At 39.1% G+C, this 15,076-nt stretch overlaps 1 protein-coding gene across 6 annotated transcripts in view; it reads right to left on the reverse strand.

Moving 5' to 3' along the window:
* Nucleotides 1-209: 209 nt before the first annotated feature.
* The window catches only part of CACNB4 (calcium voltage-gated channel auxiliary subunit beta 4), a 272,128-nt gene continuing 257,261 nt past the window's right edge, over nt 210-15,076 (reverse strand). For all 6 annotated transcript variants that reach the window (XM_009237708.4, XM_063712804.1, XM_009237707.4 and 3 more), the window contains 2 exons: nt 4,901-5,086; nt 210-2,374 (listed from right to left, as the gene is read on the reverse strand). In XM_009237708.4, the coding sequence (XP_009235983.2) occupies nt 2,114-2,374; nt 4,901-5,086 (447 nt within the window). In that variant the 3' untranslated portion in view covers nt 210-2,113. The remainder of the gene's footprint in view (nt 2,375-4,900; nt 5,087-15,076) is intronic.

Here is a 15,076-nt window from a genome sequence, read left to right on the forward strand (position 1 = left end):
TCATGCAAGTATGTGCTGTACATGTAATAAATATATTTTTGTTTGCTGGAAGATGCTCTTCTGTGTTCTAACAAAGTATTCAGTAATGGCAGGTTATATGTTTATTAAAGTGCCTAATGGATATAACTCTTTTAAAATGTCTTAACTGAAAGTTTTATAAGCTTCACTAGATGACAGAAGAATCTCACAAGCCAGTATCACATGTTAACTTTTAAAATTTACTAAGCCCATATTTTTTAATCATATCAAATATTTGAAATGACTTACAGAATTATAGGTATCCTCATTATCAGCTAAACAGGTTCATAATGGGGTACAAACAGTGAATATAAATGCAGGGGGATGTGGTGAGGTTGTAATGGGGTTCAAGATATATATATAACTCATCAGTAATGTGGAACTTATTTCCATGGTCAAGAAGATTACTGAACTGGTGCATGCTTTGAGTGCCTAAATATTGAAAGGCTTGGGGAGAAAAGAAGATACTATAAAATTAATTATCATTATTTTCAAAAATAGGCTTCATGACATGTACTAGCAGAAAAGGACTTTTATGGCTGGACTTATTGGGGTTTTAGAAAATGCATGCACTGTGGACATTTAGAAACAAGCTTTTTTTTAAAAGACATTTGTGTAAAAAGGGTCAATTTCAATAATTTCTTGGATCATAGTGAATCTAAGGCTTCCTTGATAATATAAAACATAGGTCACCAATTCCATAATTATAGCCACTGGAAAAACTGTGAAGACTTAATAAGATGAAGAGGAGTGTTCATTAGAAATAAGGCAGCTCAATCTCCAAATTCTTTATAATTTTCTGCATTAAAAATGCTATAATTTTAGTCAACAAATATTTGCTGAATCTATGAGTTTATTTTTTACTGCAAGCTTTTAAAATCATTTGTTTCAGCTTTTTTCAATTAGTCATTTTGTAAAAACACCTCCTGAATATCAAAGTTGAATGTGTCCACATAAAACGAAATTCCTTAGCATGATTTAAAGAATTTGTTGAAGGGCCAGAACATTCAGATATTCAAAGACAGAGACTGAGAGAAGCAATGGAAAGATACTCAATTTTGTTGGCAGGAAATACTGACCCTGCGTTTGTGTTAAGTGAAATAGATGAATTCCTACCTGGAAGTGTTTAGCATTGCACTCGGGAGGATTGGTACCACATCCTCACTATCTGACTTCAGATTCCTGGATGTATGTAATTGTGCTCAGACTGATTAAAGGGAGAACAACACCCCATTTTATATTTCACATAACCAGCTATGCTTGGGCCTCTCTTTACTATTCTCTCTCACTGCTGAAAAAATTTGAGGTTTTTTTGCTTGTTTGTATTTGTTTTTGCCAACTTCAAATGAGCTAACAGTACTGACTAAACAAAAAGCAAAACACTTTGAATACAACAGCTGTGCCAGGAAAGAAATAAAAATATTAAAATCTGAGGAGACTATATAATTTCTGCATTAAGATTTCTGAGATTTTTTTTTTTTGGCACTATCAATACATTTGGTAAGTTTGAAAAGTCATTCTGGCAACATTAACATATATTAAAATGTTTATACACTCCAACTTTAAGTGTAAATTTAGCTTCCAGCAAATAAATACCAAAGCTGGATTTGGCTTCTATCGGTATTTCGATTTTCTTATTAGTTTTTTTTTCTTTCCCAGATTTTTCAATTGATTACAACATGCTCAAGTAGACTTTCTAGTCAGTTCACCCAAATTCCAACAGGAATTGGTTTATAAATTGGTTCCAACTGGAACTGGTCATTTGGAATTTCCGGCATGGGAAATTATTTTATATGTGCCTTGTAAGTACCCTAAATTACAAATTGATGTGTCTAAATCTATGAAGAAAACAAAATGTACTGTTATCATGTAAATGTTGCACTTAAAAATATCTGTATGATCGGGCATCTAATATCCATCTAGACTCAAGGGCATAACGTAATTTTTTTTTTTTTGCCCCTTACTTAGCATAAAATGACAGCAGCCCATTAGCACAGTAAATACTGTGCTATGTTAGCCAAGTTAAGATGATTGGTTTATCCTAGCACTGCTATGGCAAATTGTCAACAGATGAATATTTTTTGTTTCATTAGACTCAAAGCCTATGTCGGGAGTCATGGCTATATCCCCCAGGTGATCCTCGGTTCCTATGGGGTTTGTAAGTGTCCTGGTATGAGTCAGGGTAATCTTCTTCCACAAGAGGGTAATGATCTCGGCTATGCTGAGAACTGGAAGACAAGCGGTTCCTACTCTTCCGAGCCCTTTCATTGTGATAATTTTCATCAGAGGTCATTAGACTTCGTCTTTCAATTGGAGAGTTCTCTGTGGAGTGGTTGCTGTGCCTCATTCGCTGACTCTAAAAATATCAGATAGTTCATTGATTAAATAATGTCAGCTTCATTCATCTAAACATGTAAATGTATGTAAAATCATAGGATCTGTACAATAAGATGCTAAATATCTGACTTAACAAGGCATTCTGATGCACCAATGATCTGCTCAGAATATCTGGTCTTATTTATTTGGAACACAACATGAAAAGATGCCAGAGTGTTGATAGTTTATGAGTTTAATTCCACAGTGCTGAATGACTATGCTTCCTATTACAAATGTAGAATTGAAAGCTAACTGTTAAATGGAACTTAATATATTTAGGAAGGTCTAATAATTCCATTTCTATTGAAAAAATGAAAATTATTTTACTATTGGGAAATAAAGTTCAGAATAGCATTTATTATTTCTCTCTTGAATTGATATAATCTTTCTCCTTCTAAAGTAACACACCTCACCTTGATCTAACTGAATATTCCTTATACCTTTTAAAAACATTTTAATAAAATTATTATTTGTGCTGTTCATAAAATAAAGTGTTTCTGCATCCTACATAAATGTAATAATCTTTCCAAGGGTGTATACAATAATTATGAAGCCAGCTAATTGGTACATTTATAAATCTTGCTTCCTCAACTAAAATGTCCTGCAAAATAATCTTCCAATAGAAACTAAATTCCTCTAATATCATTAATTGAAATTAGTATCTTAAGATACTTATTTGAAGGCTCAGAAAATGTTATTCAACATTTTTCTCCACTATGAGAAAACATTTATCTACTTGTGTCTACCAGTTTAGGTAGGTCACATCAGTTAAGGCACAGGACCCTGCTGAAACCATGGGCCCAGACACATCTCATCTAAAGTACACTCAGATTCAGGCAGAAGGAAATTCATTTGACAGGTCACAGACTGTGCCTTTAACCTCAGTCAGGTGCCTCACAATGAAGTATCAATTGTTACTGGGAGAAGAAATAGGCCACGGAATAAAGGGCAACACATTAACTCATTAGTGAAACAGGGAGAACCACTCTAAGTGGATGTCTTAGCAGTGATGAGTCAAGATTGTTGTATTCAATACAAAAGTGCAACACTGCATTTCTACCTACATTACAGAAGTGTATTGCTTCATGCATCTATTTCTCATTCTGTAATGTACAATTCAGAGCCAATCCAAACTAGTCAATGGTAATGTACACTCAGATCAGCCCATGGGAAGTGAAACAAGGCATGAAATAGTCCTAATGCATGCGTATGTGCTGTACATTACCACAGTACATTTTTCATGTTCATTTCTAGTTTCAAAAGCTATTCATTTGCATGACGGTTTTTCTGCTTACAAAGATGCAATTTTGTAACAGAGTAATACAGCTATAATAGCATTTCAGAGAGTGCCATTTATCTCAGAGTTAACTCTGTATGATCAACAATTAAGACTATCATTATAATCCATTAAAACAAAACTCGTCATGATACAAGAGGGCTGAATTGACTACATGTTCCTCAGTTTGCTGCGGGTTTGGCCACATTCCAGCAGCTACTTGATGAATGGTAAATAATAATTGATGTAGAAAGGCAGGCTTATTTTGTACTATAAGGTCTCTGGCTCCCTATCTCTACCTCTGAGTGCAGTACCAGAACAGCAGAAGAGAGAACCTCTTGATCCTGTGTTCGTCCCCAGCTTCCCTAAAGGACACGTGCCACAGCCGCTTACAAAGGTGGGCACCTGCACAGCCCCAAGAAAACTCAGGGATCAGTTACTGTTTCCGAACAGAGCAGCTCTACTTATATCCACATTGTCTTGTGCAAGGTACAGAGCAGGCCTAGCAACCTGGGTGGGGCAGGATTAGTTAAGGGCAGCCGAAAGGCCTATCTGCACCTATATATCTTACTTAGCTATTGTGTAATCCTTAAGAAGTGGCATTAAGAAGTAATGGAAGGGCCAGGAGTGGTGGCTCATGATGGTAATTTCAACATTTTGGAAGGCCAAGGCAGGAAGATTGCTTGAAGCCAGGAGTTTGAGACCATCCTGGGCAACAAAGTGAGACACTGACACTGTCTCTACAATTTTTTTTTTTTAATTATCCATGTGTGTGGTATATGCCTGTAGTCCCAGCTATTTGGGAGGCTGAGGCAGCAGGATTGCATGAGCCCTTGAGTCCAGGAATTTGAGGCTGCAGTGAGCTATGATCATATCACTGCATTCCAGCCTGAACAACACAGTGAGACTATGTCTCTAAAAAAAGTAATGGGCAGGTGCATTGAGTAGGCATTAAGTTTGCCGGCAGAGTTTAGACATAGGAGGAGTTAATTTACCTAAGTAAAATCCACTATAAATTCACAGAGAGCATAGTTCTCAGGAAATTGTCAGTCTCTGGGTAGTTTTCTCTAGGATAGATCATAATTACATAATATTTAAGATTTTTAAATATAATGTGCACATAGTGTTCCCTCTTCAGATTAAGGATGACTCCAGTCTCCATCCTAATCAAGTTCCCATAGAATTTTACATGTAAGGTTGTAAAAAGCATGAGTGAAAAAGTGACAATACCTGTAACCCAGAAATTGCTGTGGGATATGGTGAAAGTGCTGTGGAGCCCAAATTCCTTCCCAGCAGTGGGGTCATGGGTGTGCTACTGGTTGTGTGGGTGGCACGCCAATACGCCTCCAGGTACTCCCCTAGATGTTCACACGCGTCCTCAAGCTGATTTTCATCCAATATAACATCAAACATTTCCTGTAGATGACAAGAAAATCCACTTTACTTCCATTTTAGGTTTTAGGCAATGAAACCTAAAATTCCACTTAACACAGATAATAGCATTTTTAATAGCTATTAGCTAAAATCAAATTTGAGGTGCTATATGGGCAGTTTCTAAAGTTAGGGTCAAGTGAAGAGTTACACAGTTATCCATGAATGAATGTGGACATTAATATAAAAATGAAATTGTTCATTCAATATTTGGATCTTTTTTTTTTTTTTTTTTTTTTTAAGACGGAGTCTCATTCTGTTGCCCAGGCTGAAGTGCAATGGCATGATCTCGGCTCAATGCAACCTCTGTCCACTGAGTTCAAGCAGTTCTCCTGCCTCAGCCTCCCAAGTAGCTGGGATTACCGGTGCCTGCCACTGCATCCAGCTAATCTTTTTGTATTTTTTTTAGTAGAGATGGGGTTTCACCATCTTGGCCAGGCTGGTCTTGAACTCCTGACCTAGTGATCCACCTGCCTTGGCCTCCCAAAGTGCTGGGATTACAGGCATGAGCCACAGCGCCCAGTCGGATTTTTCATTATTTAGAAAGAAAAAGATGAAGTAAGTGTAAATGTGTTATAGGTAAAATGTAATGAAAACCCACGTGTATTCACATCTTTAGCCATGTATTCCTATAGAGCTGCACTCTACATGCTTTGGAATATGAGAGAAGCAAGTTTGTGGCACTGAGAAGAGAGTTCTAGACATGTTTTGGGCAATGACCACATCAATGGAATAAACATTTTTTCTCCTAAGGTAACTATGTTGATGGGAATAACATTTACTTAGATAATTTTCAGAATGCTTGTGAAAATAACATTATCTGTCTTATGATAAAACAATAAGGAAAGAAAGTTTAGGATTAATAACAGAAAACCACATGGCAGTGGTTTCTGCTACCACAAGATCATTTTGTGAAATGGTTAAAAAAGAACAAGGGGTGTTTAATTAGGGAAAGCAGGGGGTCACAAAAGAAGTATCTGCTGTCCATGTTTCGGACAGTAAGGCCATTGTTCAACATCTGGTCTGTACTCAGGAAGTTGTTCTGTTCCAGAGGAGCAGGGTGGCCCCCCTGTCATTGCAGTGTGGCTGGGAACACAGACAGGATATACCCCAGACATATACTCTTCGGTGGGAAATCAGAAAACTTTGGCACCACACAAAGAGAAAAGTCATTCCACAGGTAAGTGTTAGCACATCTCAACTTTCTTTCTTTCTTTCTTTTTCTTTGAGTCAGTGTTGCTCTGTGGCCCAGGCCGGAGTGCACTGGAGCAAATACAACTCACTGCAGCCTGGAACACCTGGCCTCTAGCGATCCTCCCACCTCAGCTTCCTGAGTAGCTGGGACCACAGGCATGCACCACTGCGCCTGGCTAATTTTTTTAACTTTTTGTAGAGATGAGATCTCGCCATGTTGCCCAGGCTGGTCTCGAACTCCTGGGCTCCAGCGATCCTCCTGCCTCGGCCTCCCAAAGTGCTGGGATTACAGATGTGAGTCACCACACCCGGCCCACATCTCAACTTTCAATAGTAGGATTGACCTTTCCCACCACCTTCATCTGCTTTTATGAACTCATTTTACCAAAATAAGAACCTCCTAGGAATGAATCAAAGACAGGGTCACTGCCATCGGCACTTATAAAGCTGGCTGAATTTAGGTTAATGGCAACTGGATGATGTGAAGTTAGTGGTGTCTCAGTTCAGTCATTCTCTTCTGTGCTTAGAACAAGGACTCCTGAAGCAGAAGTCACCATGGAAACAATCTCTCTCCCAACATTTACTATTTAAATGTTTCATCACATCAATTTTTATGGAAAATTTTGGCCTTAAATTGGAAAGCCATTTGGGGTTCTTGGAACAAGACTAGGAAAAGAATAAGATGACTTCAGTCCAAATGGACTCATGTTTGAGAAGACTCAGCCAGTTCAACTCATGTAGAAAATTCCCCCCAACCAAGAACAGTTATTAGTAGATTTCAGATTATTTTGCATATTTTATTCATTCATAAAATATTTACTCAGTCCCTATTTTCTTCTAGGCACTGTGGGTATACAGTGGCAAGGAAAACAGACAACATATTATGCTCAAGAAGCATAACGTGTGGTGGGAGAGATAAGTATTAAAATCCATAATAATCTGTGTCACACTGGGACTTCAATTCAGAAAAATAAAGTGACTGAGCCAGTTAACGTTTGGAGCTGCAGCATAAAGTTCTGGATTTAGAAGGAGGCTTGGAGAGATGTGTGAAAACCGAACTTACGAGGAAGGGGAAGTTACGAGTAAGCCAAAGAATGTTATCTGTAGAGGGACAAAAATAAAACAAAAAAAGAGAAGCAGAGGCACAATGGAAGAAAGAGATCATATGGCCATGAGTGCCAAGGAAAGCAGCTACTGCCTAGAGTTTCTGTCAACATACATGCTTACAATAAATCCCCTTTTCCACTAAAGTAACCCAAGGGAATTCCTTGTCTCTTGCAATCAAAAGCCCCTCCCCCACTCATGTAAAAGTTCAACAGTTACAAATATAGAATCTTAGAACTGCCCATGATGCTTTGACATAAATAGAGGCATCGAGGTGCTGACTTGACTGAGACAAGGACAGCTACACCCCAAAGAACATCCACAGACTCAGATGGCACAGGAGGAAGAAAGAGGAAACGAGGCAGCATCAGAACAAAGGACCAGTCTCTCGGCCATTCCAGGCTAAAGTGTGCTGCAAGTTCTACACTTTATGTGACTTGGAGTTGGTTGTTTATATCATTTTATTTATGTGAACCATAAAATTTGATTACATAGGTCTCATTCTATAATATGGGTTTCATTAGTCTCAACAAGTCATTTTCTTGCTGTTTCTTAAAGTGCCAAACTGAAAAACCTTCCAAGGATACCTGGGCCGGATGGGTCCTGACATTCACAGCCAGGATTGCAAAGCCCAAGGAGGGTAAGCAGCACCTATGGCAGAATGTTATTTGAATGAGGTTTATATCTACTTGGCCATTCTACTTGTTACATTGTCACGGTTGTAGACATAATTAATGGCACATTTAATTACCGTAAGTTTAATAAAGCACTTCTCTTTGCCAATGAATGGATAGAATTTGTATATATCAGCACAAGGCTGTGTGCTTAAGCCTCAGTCATTTCTAGGAAACTGCTTTTGCATTGCTAAAAGACAGATATAGTTGGAAGATGACTTGAAACTGCTTTTAGGCTTTCAGAAAACACAGAGAAAAGCAAATTTCTGCTTCTGAATGAATACTGACATATGTGGCTTATTTTCAACTAGGAAGAATTTCACAGCCTGTATATCTGTGACAATTTTTCTCTTTAGCTGTTTAGGAAATAACACAGCTGAGTAGACCAGAGTGATAGAAACTCAGTACCAGGGGAAAACAATTTTTAAAAATCATACAAGACATGCAAAGAGAAGCAACCCAATGAATTATGCAAACCAGCTTTGCCAATTTTTCATAAATTTAAAGGTTCAAATGTAGTCAGCTCCTTACTATGCAATATGTGGCCTGCAGCATGGGCTATGGATGCACAGAGCTCCTAATCAGCAGAAGTCCCGGGCAGCGAACAGTTACCCACTCGGTGATACCATGCCCTTGGTGCAGCCCAAGAGAAGGGCGAGGCTGAGCTGTTTTCAAAGCATGGCCACAGGGAACACCTCTCCCCTTGTATGATGGGATATTCTCTTCAGCTGAGGTAGGCAGAATGGTGTGGCTGCCAAAGTAAATAAGTAGTGAATAGGGGAATCAAAACAAACCATCAAAAAAATCAGGCACGTTAGGCCCCCTTTCTGGATAAGCTCCTTCAAGAAAATTAAAAAGAAAAGCATTGTAAATAACCAAGAGTGAAAAACATGCCTCTAGCTCATTTAGTGGGTATGAGAGCTAAAATGGCAGGGAAGAAAGAAAGGGGAAGAAAGACCGAAACTGAATAAAATAGAAATGAATACTTGCAAGGTCTTAAAAAAAAAAGTATTTAACCATCTGTTTGGTTCTCCATTCACAGAGTAAGACGTAACGCTCTTTACTAGGGAAGCCACTTGAATTAGGGTGACCAATGATTGTAGTTGCTGGGGATCGCAGTGTTTCAGGAGACATGAGACTATCACTGCTAAACCTTGAAAATCCTGAGCAAATGGTGGGTCACCCTACTTTTTACAGAAGATACAGTGCTCTCCGGGTCCTACCTGGAGGAAATGAAGCATATTCCATTTATTTCTTTTCAATTATTTTTGGAGGGAAGATATATAAAGACACTGGGTAAGTCTTCCTTAATGACTATAAAATACATATTTTCTAGCATGGAGGGGAGAATCTCATTAAAACTAACGTATATTGTCTGTTTTTTTAAATCTAGGAAGCTATTGAATATTTTTAATAAAAAGTTTATAAAATGTAGAAACTAATTTTGCAGTTTAATTTTAACTTTTTTTGTGTGTGTTTTTTTTTGGAGATAGGGTCTCACTCCGACACCCAGGCTGGAGTGCAGTGGCGTAATCTCCGATCACTGAAGCCTCAATCTCTGGGGCTCGGGTGATTGTCCCACCTCAGCCTCCTGAGTAACTGGGACTACAGATATGCACCACCACACCCAGCTAATTTTTTGTAGTTTTTGGTAGGGATGGGTTTTCCCCATGTTTCCCAGGCTAATATCGAACTCCTGGGCTCAAGTGATCCACCTGCCTCGGCCTCCCAAAGTGCTGGGATTACAGGCATGAGCCACTGTGCCTGAACTTAACTTTTTAAAGTTGGCTCATTACTGAATATTAGCTAGACAGGGGATTAAATGTACCAAAACTCTCCCATGCATATAATAATAATTATAATTATATGCATTGCTTTACATTTATTTGTTGTACATAGATAAAACTGCATGTTGGGCATTTTTCTTATTTCTAAGTGGTAAAAATAAATAATATGGGTGAGCATACTTTTATTTCCTTGCTACTGTAAAATATAGAGACCCTGAAACTGACACCAAAAAAAAAAAAAAAAAAAAAAAAAGATTGGGGCAGCACTTTGGGAGGCCAAGGCGGGAGGATCAGTCGAGCCAGAGGTTCAAGACCAGCCTAGGCAACATGATGGCAAAACCCTGTCTCTACAAAAAATCAAAAAATGAGCTGGGCTTAGTGGCATATTCCTATGGACCCAGCTACTGGGGAGGCTGAGGTGGAAGGATTGCTTGAGCTGGGGAGGTCATGATTGCACCACTGCACTCCAGCCTGAACAACACAGCAAGACCCTGTCTCAACAAAACAAAACAAAACAAACCACGCACAAAAAAAGACTGGCAAGTACTGTTCAGTAAAATAAAATGGCTGAATGGTACAACATGTAATGCTAATTACAAAAATAATCAACCCAATGTTTCTTTCATATCAAAACTCCATTCTTTACATTATTAAAGCTTTTGAGATTCTGAGTATTTAACTCACTGGTCAACTAATGATGGGAAATTAGACTCTAAGTTGAAGGGCTTTTAAAAGATCTATGATGGGTGCAGTGGCTCACACCTGTAATCCCAGCACTTTGGGAGAACAAGGTGGGCAGGTCACCTGAGGTCAGGAGCTCCAGACCACCTCTTTTAAAAAATACAAAAATCTCTTTTAAAAAATACAAAAATTAGCTGGGTGTGGTGGCACATGCCTGTAGTCCCAGCTACTTGGGAGGCTGAGGCAGGATAATCACTTGAACCCAGAAGGCAGAGGCTGCAGTGAGCTCCGATCGCGCCACTGCACTCCAACCAGGGTGACAATATTACTGGGCTCTAGCAGTTAGTTCCAGGTGGTTTCCACTTTAATGAGCTAAACAGGAAAGATAATCATAATTCTTGCCAGTAATTGGTGAGGGTAAAATGAGGGCAAAAAATATGTAACTTTGATTCTTTTTACTTCCTCTCTCTTGATAATTTGTGACACTTGATGTGAACCCAAACATGTTTTCCTCCCCATACCCCTCCATCTGTCCATTCGTATTCTTCAAAGATAATACCATCTACCAACATTAGTGCCTACAGAAAAGGCATCCCATGTTTCTGTTAAAGTCAGATTAATTGGATGTGCTAGATCACAGCATTGGTGGGAATGAACTACCCCTAACTCGATATACCCAAGTCCAGTGGCTGAAATCCCTGGAAAAGGTGTAGTCCCCTTTGGGGTGAGAGAAATTGGATCCCATGTGGTCTTATTTCATGAAGCAAACATCTGAAATTGATTACCCCCCTTTTCAAAAGTAGTGTTAGGAATTAAACTGTGGACATCCAGGGGCTGTGAATAATGAATGCACCAATGAGGAGAGCACTTCAAATAGACAGGTAAATCCACACGATTCTAAATAATTCAAATAAAATGACTGGAAGAGGGCAGCGGAAAATTACTACTGTGAGAGCAATATGATCAAGGATAACTGGGCACTATCATTCGCTCCAGAATTCTTGTGTTTCATAGGATAAATCTGAGTCCATTCAGCAGTGGAAAATAAAGGGCGACAGAAGAGAGCGACCATGGTTACTGTAACATTAGAGGTTTGCAAGGCTATCTACTGAGGAGATGAGTTCCCCTCTCCCAGAAAGAGCGATCGATGTCATTTTACACACACAAAAACATTACACAGCTCAAACAGCCACAGGGTCAGCTTTGGGTAACACAAGCCGGATTGTAACTAAGTAGGATTAAAGGATTACATTTCATTTATATGTTCAATTGTCTGTCTCTCAGCTTTTCTTCTTATTACCATAGTACTGGGGAAGTTTACACTTGGCCTTCTTAAAAAATATACTATTTTCAACTTATCTGAAGAGAAAAAGAATACCAATACTTGGTAGAAGCAAAAAGAAATAAAAAAAGGTAGTGTATAGATGTATAATGGCAATACAAAATCAGGCTGGTCATATTAAAAAAAAATGCGATGGGTTTGCAGGTCCTGTTCCCATAGGTCCCCTTTTGTCTGCATCCCATCTTTTCTTCTGTGAATTCCGAATGGGCAATGAGAGGAAAGTCCTTCCTCTTCCAAAGTAGAACTATCCAGTAGCCCATTTTCCCCACTCATCTTACTGTCTATGACAGATTTTAAATGGTCACAAATTCCTTGACATTCCCTCATGGAGATAAAGAGTTATATCCCCTCTCCTTGAATTTAGGCAGCCTCTGTGATTCTTTTTTTCTTTTAGAAAGACAATGTCTCACTCTGTCAGGTAGAGTGAAGTGGCATAATCCTGGCTCACTGCAGTTCAAACTCCTGGGTTCAGGCAATTCTCCCACTTCAGCCTACCAAGTAGCTAGGACTACGCCCAGCTAATTTTTAAAAATTTCCTTTTAGAGACAAGGTCTCAGTATGTCTCCCAGGTTAAAGGGCAGTGGCACAATCACAGCTCAGCGCAGCCTTGAACTCCTGGGCTCAAGCCATCCTCCTGTTTCAACCTCCTGAGTAGCTGGGACTACAGGCACTCACCATGCACCCAGCTCCTTGTGAGTATTTTGATAAACAGAATGCTGTGGAAATGATGTGGTCTGGTATCTATGCCCAGGCTGTAAAAGATTGGAATCTTTGCTCATGGAGCCTGGGAGCTGCCATGTAAGAGCCTGTATTCAAAAAGAGCTGGCTGAGCCCAGCCTTCAGCCATTCCTGCTAAGGTACCAGGTCAGCCGCCAGCTGAATACTACAAGTGGCCATTGTTTGAAGTGACTGAGTTTTGGGGATTATTATTATTTTTTTTTCTTTTATTATTATTATTATTATTATTATTATACTTTAGGTTTTATGGTACATGTGCACAATGTGCAGGTAAGTTACATATGTATACATGTGCCATGCTGGTGCGCTGCACCCACCAACTCGTCATCTAGCATTAGGTATATCTCCCAATGCTATCCCTCCCCCCTCCCCCCACCCCACAACAGTCCCCAGAGTGTGATGTTCCCCTTCCTGTGTCCATGTGTTCTCATTGTTCAATTCCCACCTAGGAGTGAGAATATGCGGTGTTTGGTTTTTTGTTCTTGCGATAGTTTACTGAGAATGATGATTTCCAATTTCATCCATGTCCCTACAAAGGACGTGAACTCATCATTTTTTATGGCTGCATAGTATTCCATGGTGTATATGTGCCACATTTTCTTAATCCAGTCTATCATTGTTGGACATTTGGGTTGGTTCCAAGTCTTTGCTATTGTGAATAATGCCGCAATAAACATACGTGTGCATGTGTCTTTATAGCAGCATGATTTATAGTCCTTTGGGTATATACCCAGTAATGGGATGGCTGGGTCAAATGGAATTTCTAGTTCTAGATCCCTGAGGAATCGCCACATTGATTTCCAGAAGGGTTGAACTAGTTTACAGTCCCACCAACAGTGTAAAAGTGTTCCTATTTCTCCACATCCTCTCCAGAACCTGTTGTTTCCTGACTTTTTAATGATTGCCATTCTAACTGGTGTGAGATGGCATCTCATTGTGGTTTTGATTTGCATTTCTCTGATGGCCAGTGATGGTGAGCATTTTTTCATGTGTTTTTTGGCTGCATAAATGTCTTCTTTTGAGAAGTGTCTGTTCATGTCCTTCGCCCACTTTTTGATGGGGTTGTTTGTTTTTTTCTTGTAAATTTGTTGGAGTTCATTGTAGATTCTGGATATTAGCCCTTTGTCAGATGAGTAGGTTGCGAAAATTTTCTCCCATTTTGTAGGTTGCCTGTTCACTCTGATGGTAGTTTCTTTTGCTGTGCAGAAGCTCTTGAGTTTAATTAGATCCCATTTGTCAATTTTGGCTTTTGTTGCCATTGCTTTTGGTGTTTTAGACATGAAGTCCTTGCCCATGCCTATGTCCTGAATGGTATTGCCTAGGTTTTCTTCTAGGGTTTTTATGGTTTTAGGTCTAACATTTAAGTCTTTAATCCATCTTGAATTGATTTTTGTATAAGGTGTAAGGAAGGGATCCAGTTTCAGCTTTCTACATATGGCTAGCCAGTTTTCCCAGCACCATTTATTAAATAGGGAATCCTTTCCCCATTGCTTGTTTTTCTCAGGTTTGTCAAAGATCAGATAGTTGTAGATATGTGGCATTATTTCTGAGGGCTCTGTTCTGTTCCATTGATCTATATCTCTGTTTTGGTACCAGTACCATGCTGTTTTGGTTACTGTAGCCTTGTAGTATAGTTTGAAGTCAGGTAGTGTGATGCCTCCAGCTTTGTTCTTTTGGCTTAGGATTGACTTGGCGATGCGGGCTCTTTTTTGGTTCCATATGAACTTTAAAGTAGTTTTTTCCAATTCTGTGAAGAAAGTCATTGGTAGCTTGATGGGGATGGCATTGAATCTGTAAATTACCTTGGGAAGGATGGCCATTTTCATGATATTGATTCTTCCTACCCATGAGCATAGAATGTTCTTCCATTTGTTTGTATCCTCTTTTATTTCCTTGAGCAGTGGTTTGTAGTTCTTGAAGAGGTCTTTCACATCCCTTGTAAGTTGGATTCCTAGGTATTTGATTCTCTTTGAAGCAATTGTGAATGGGAGTTCACTCATGATTTGGCTCTCTGTTTGTCTGTTATTGATGTATAAGAATGCTTGTGATTTTTGCACATTGATTTTGTATCCTGAGACTTTGCTGAAGTTGCTTATCAGCTTAAGGAGATTTTGGGCTGAGACAATGGGGTTTTCTAGATATACTATCATGTCATCTGCAAACAGGGACAATTTGACTTCCTCTTTTCCTAATTGAATACCCTTGATTTCCTTCTCCTGCCTAATTGCCCTGGCCAGAACTTCCAACACTATGTTGAATAGAAGTGGTGAGAGAGGGCATCCCTGTCTTGTGCCAGTTTTCAAAGGGAATGCTTCCAGTTTTTGCCCATTCAGTATGATATTGGCTATGGGTTTGTCATAAATAGCTCTTATTATTTTGAGATACGTCCCATCAATTCCTAATTTATTGAGAGTTTTTAGCATGAAGGGTTGTTGAATTTTGTCAAAGGCTATTG

The sequence above is a fragment of the Pongo abelii genome, chromosome 11, assembly GCF_028885655.2.
Source record: "Pongo abelii isolate AG06213 chromosome 11, NHGRI_mPonAbe1-v2.0_pri, whole genome shotgun sequence".
Taxonomy (NCBI): domain Eukaryota; kingdom Metazoa; phylum Chordata; class Mammalia; order Primates; family Hominidae; genus Pongo; species Pongo abelii.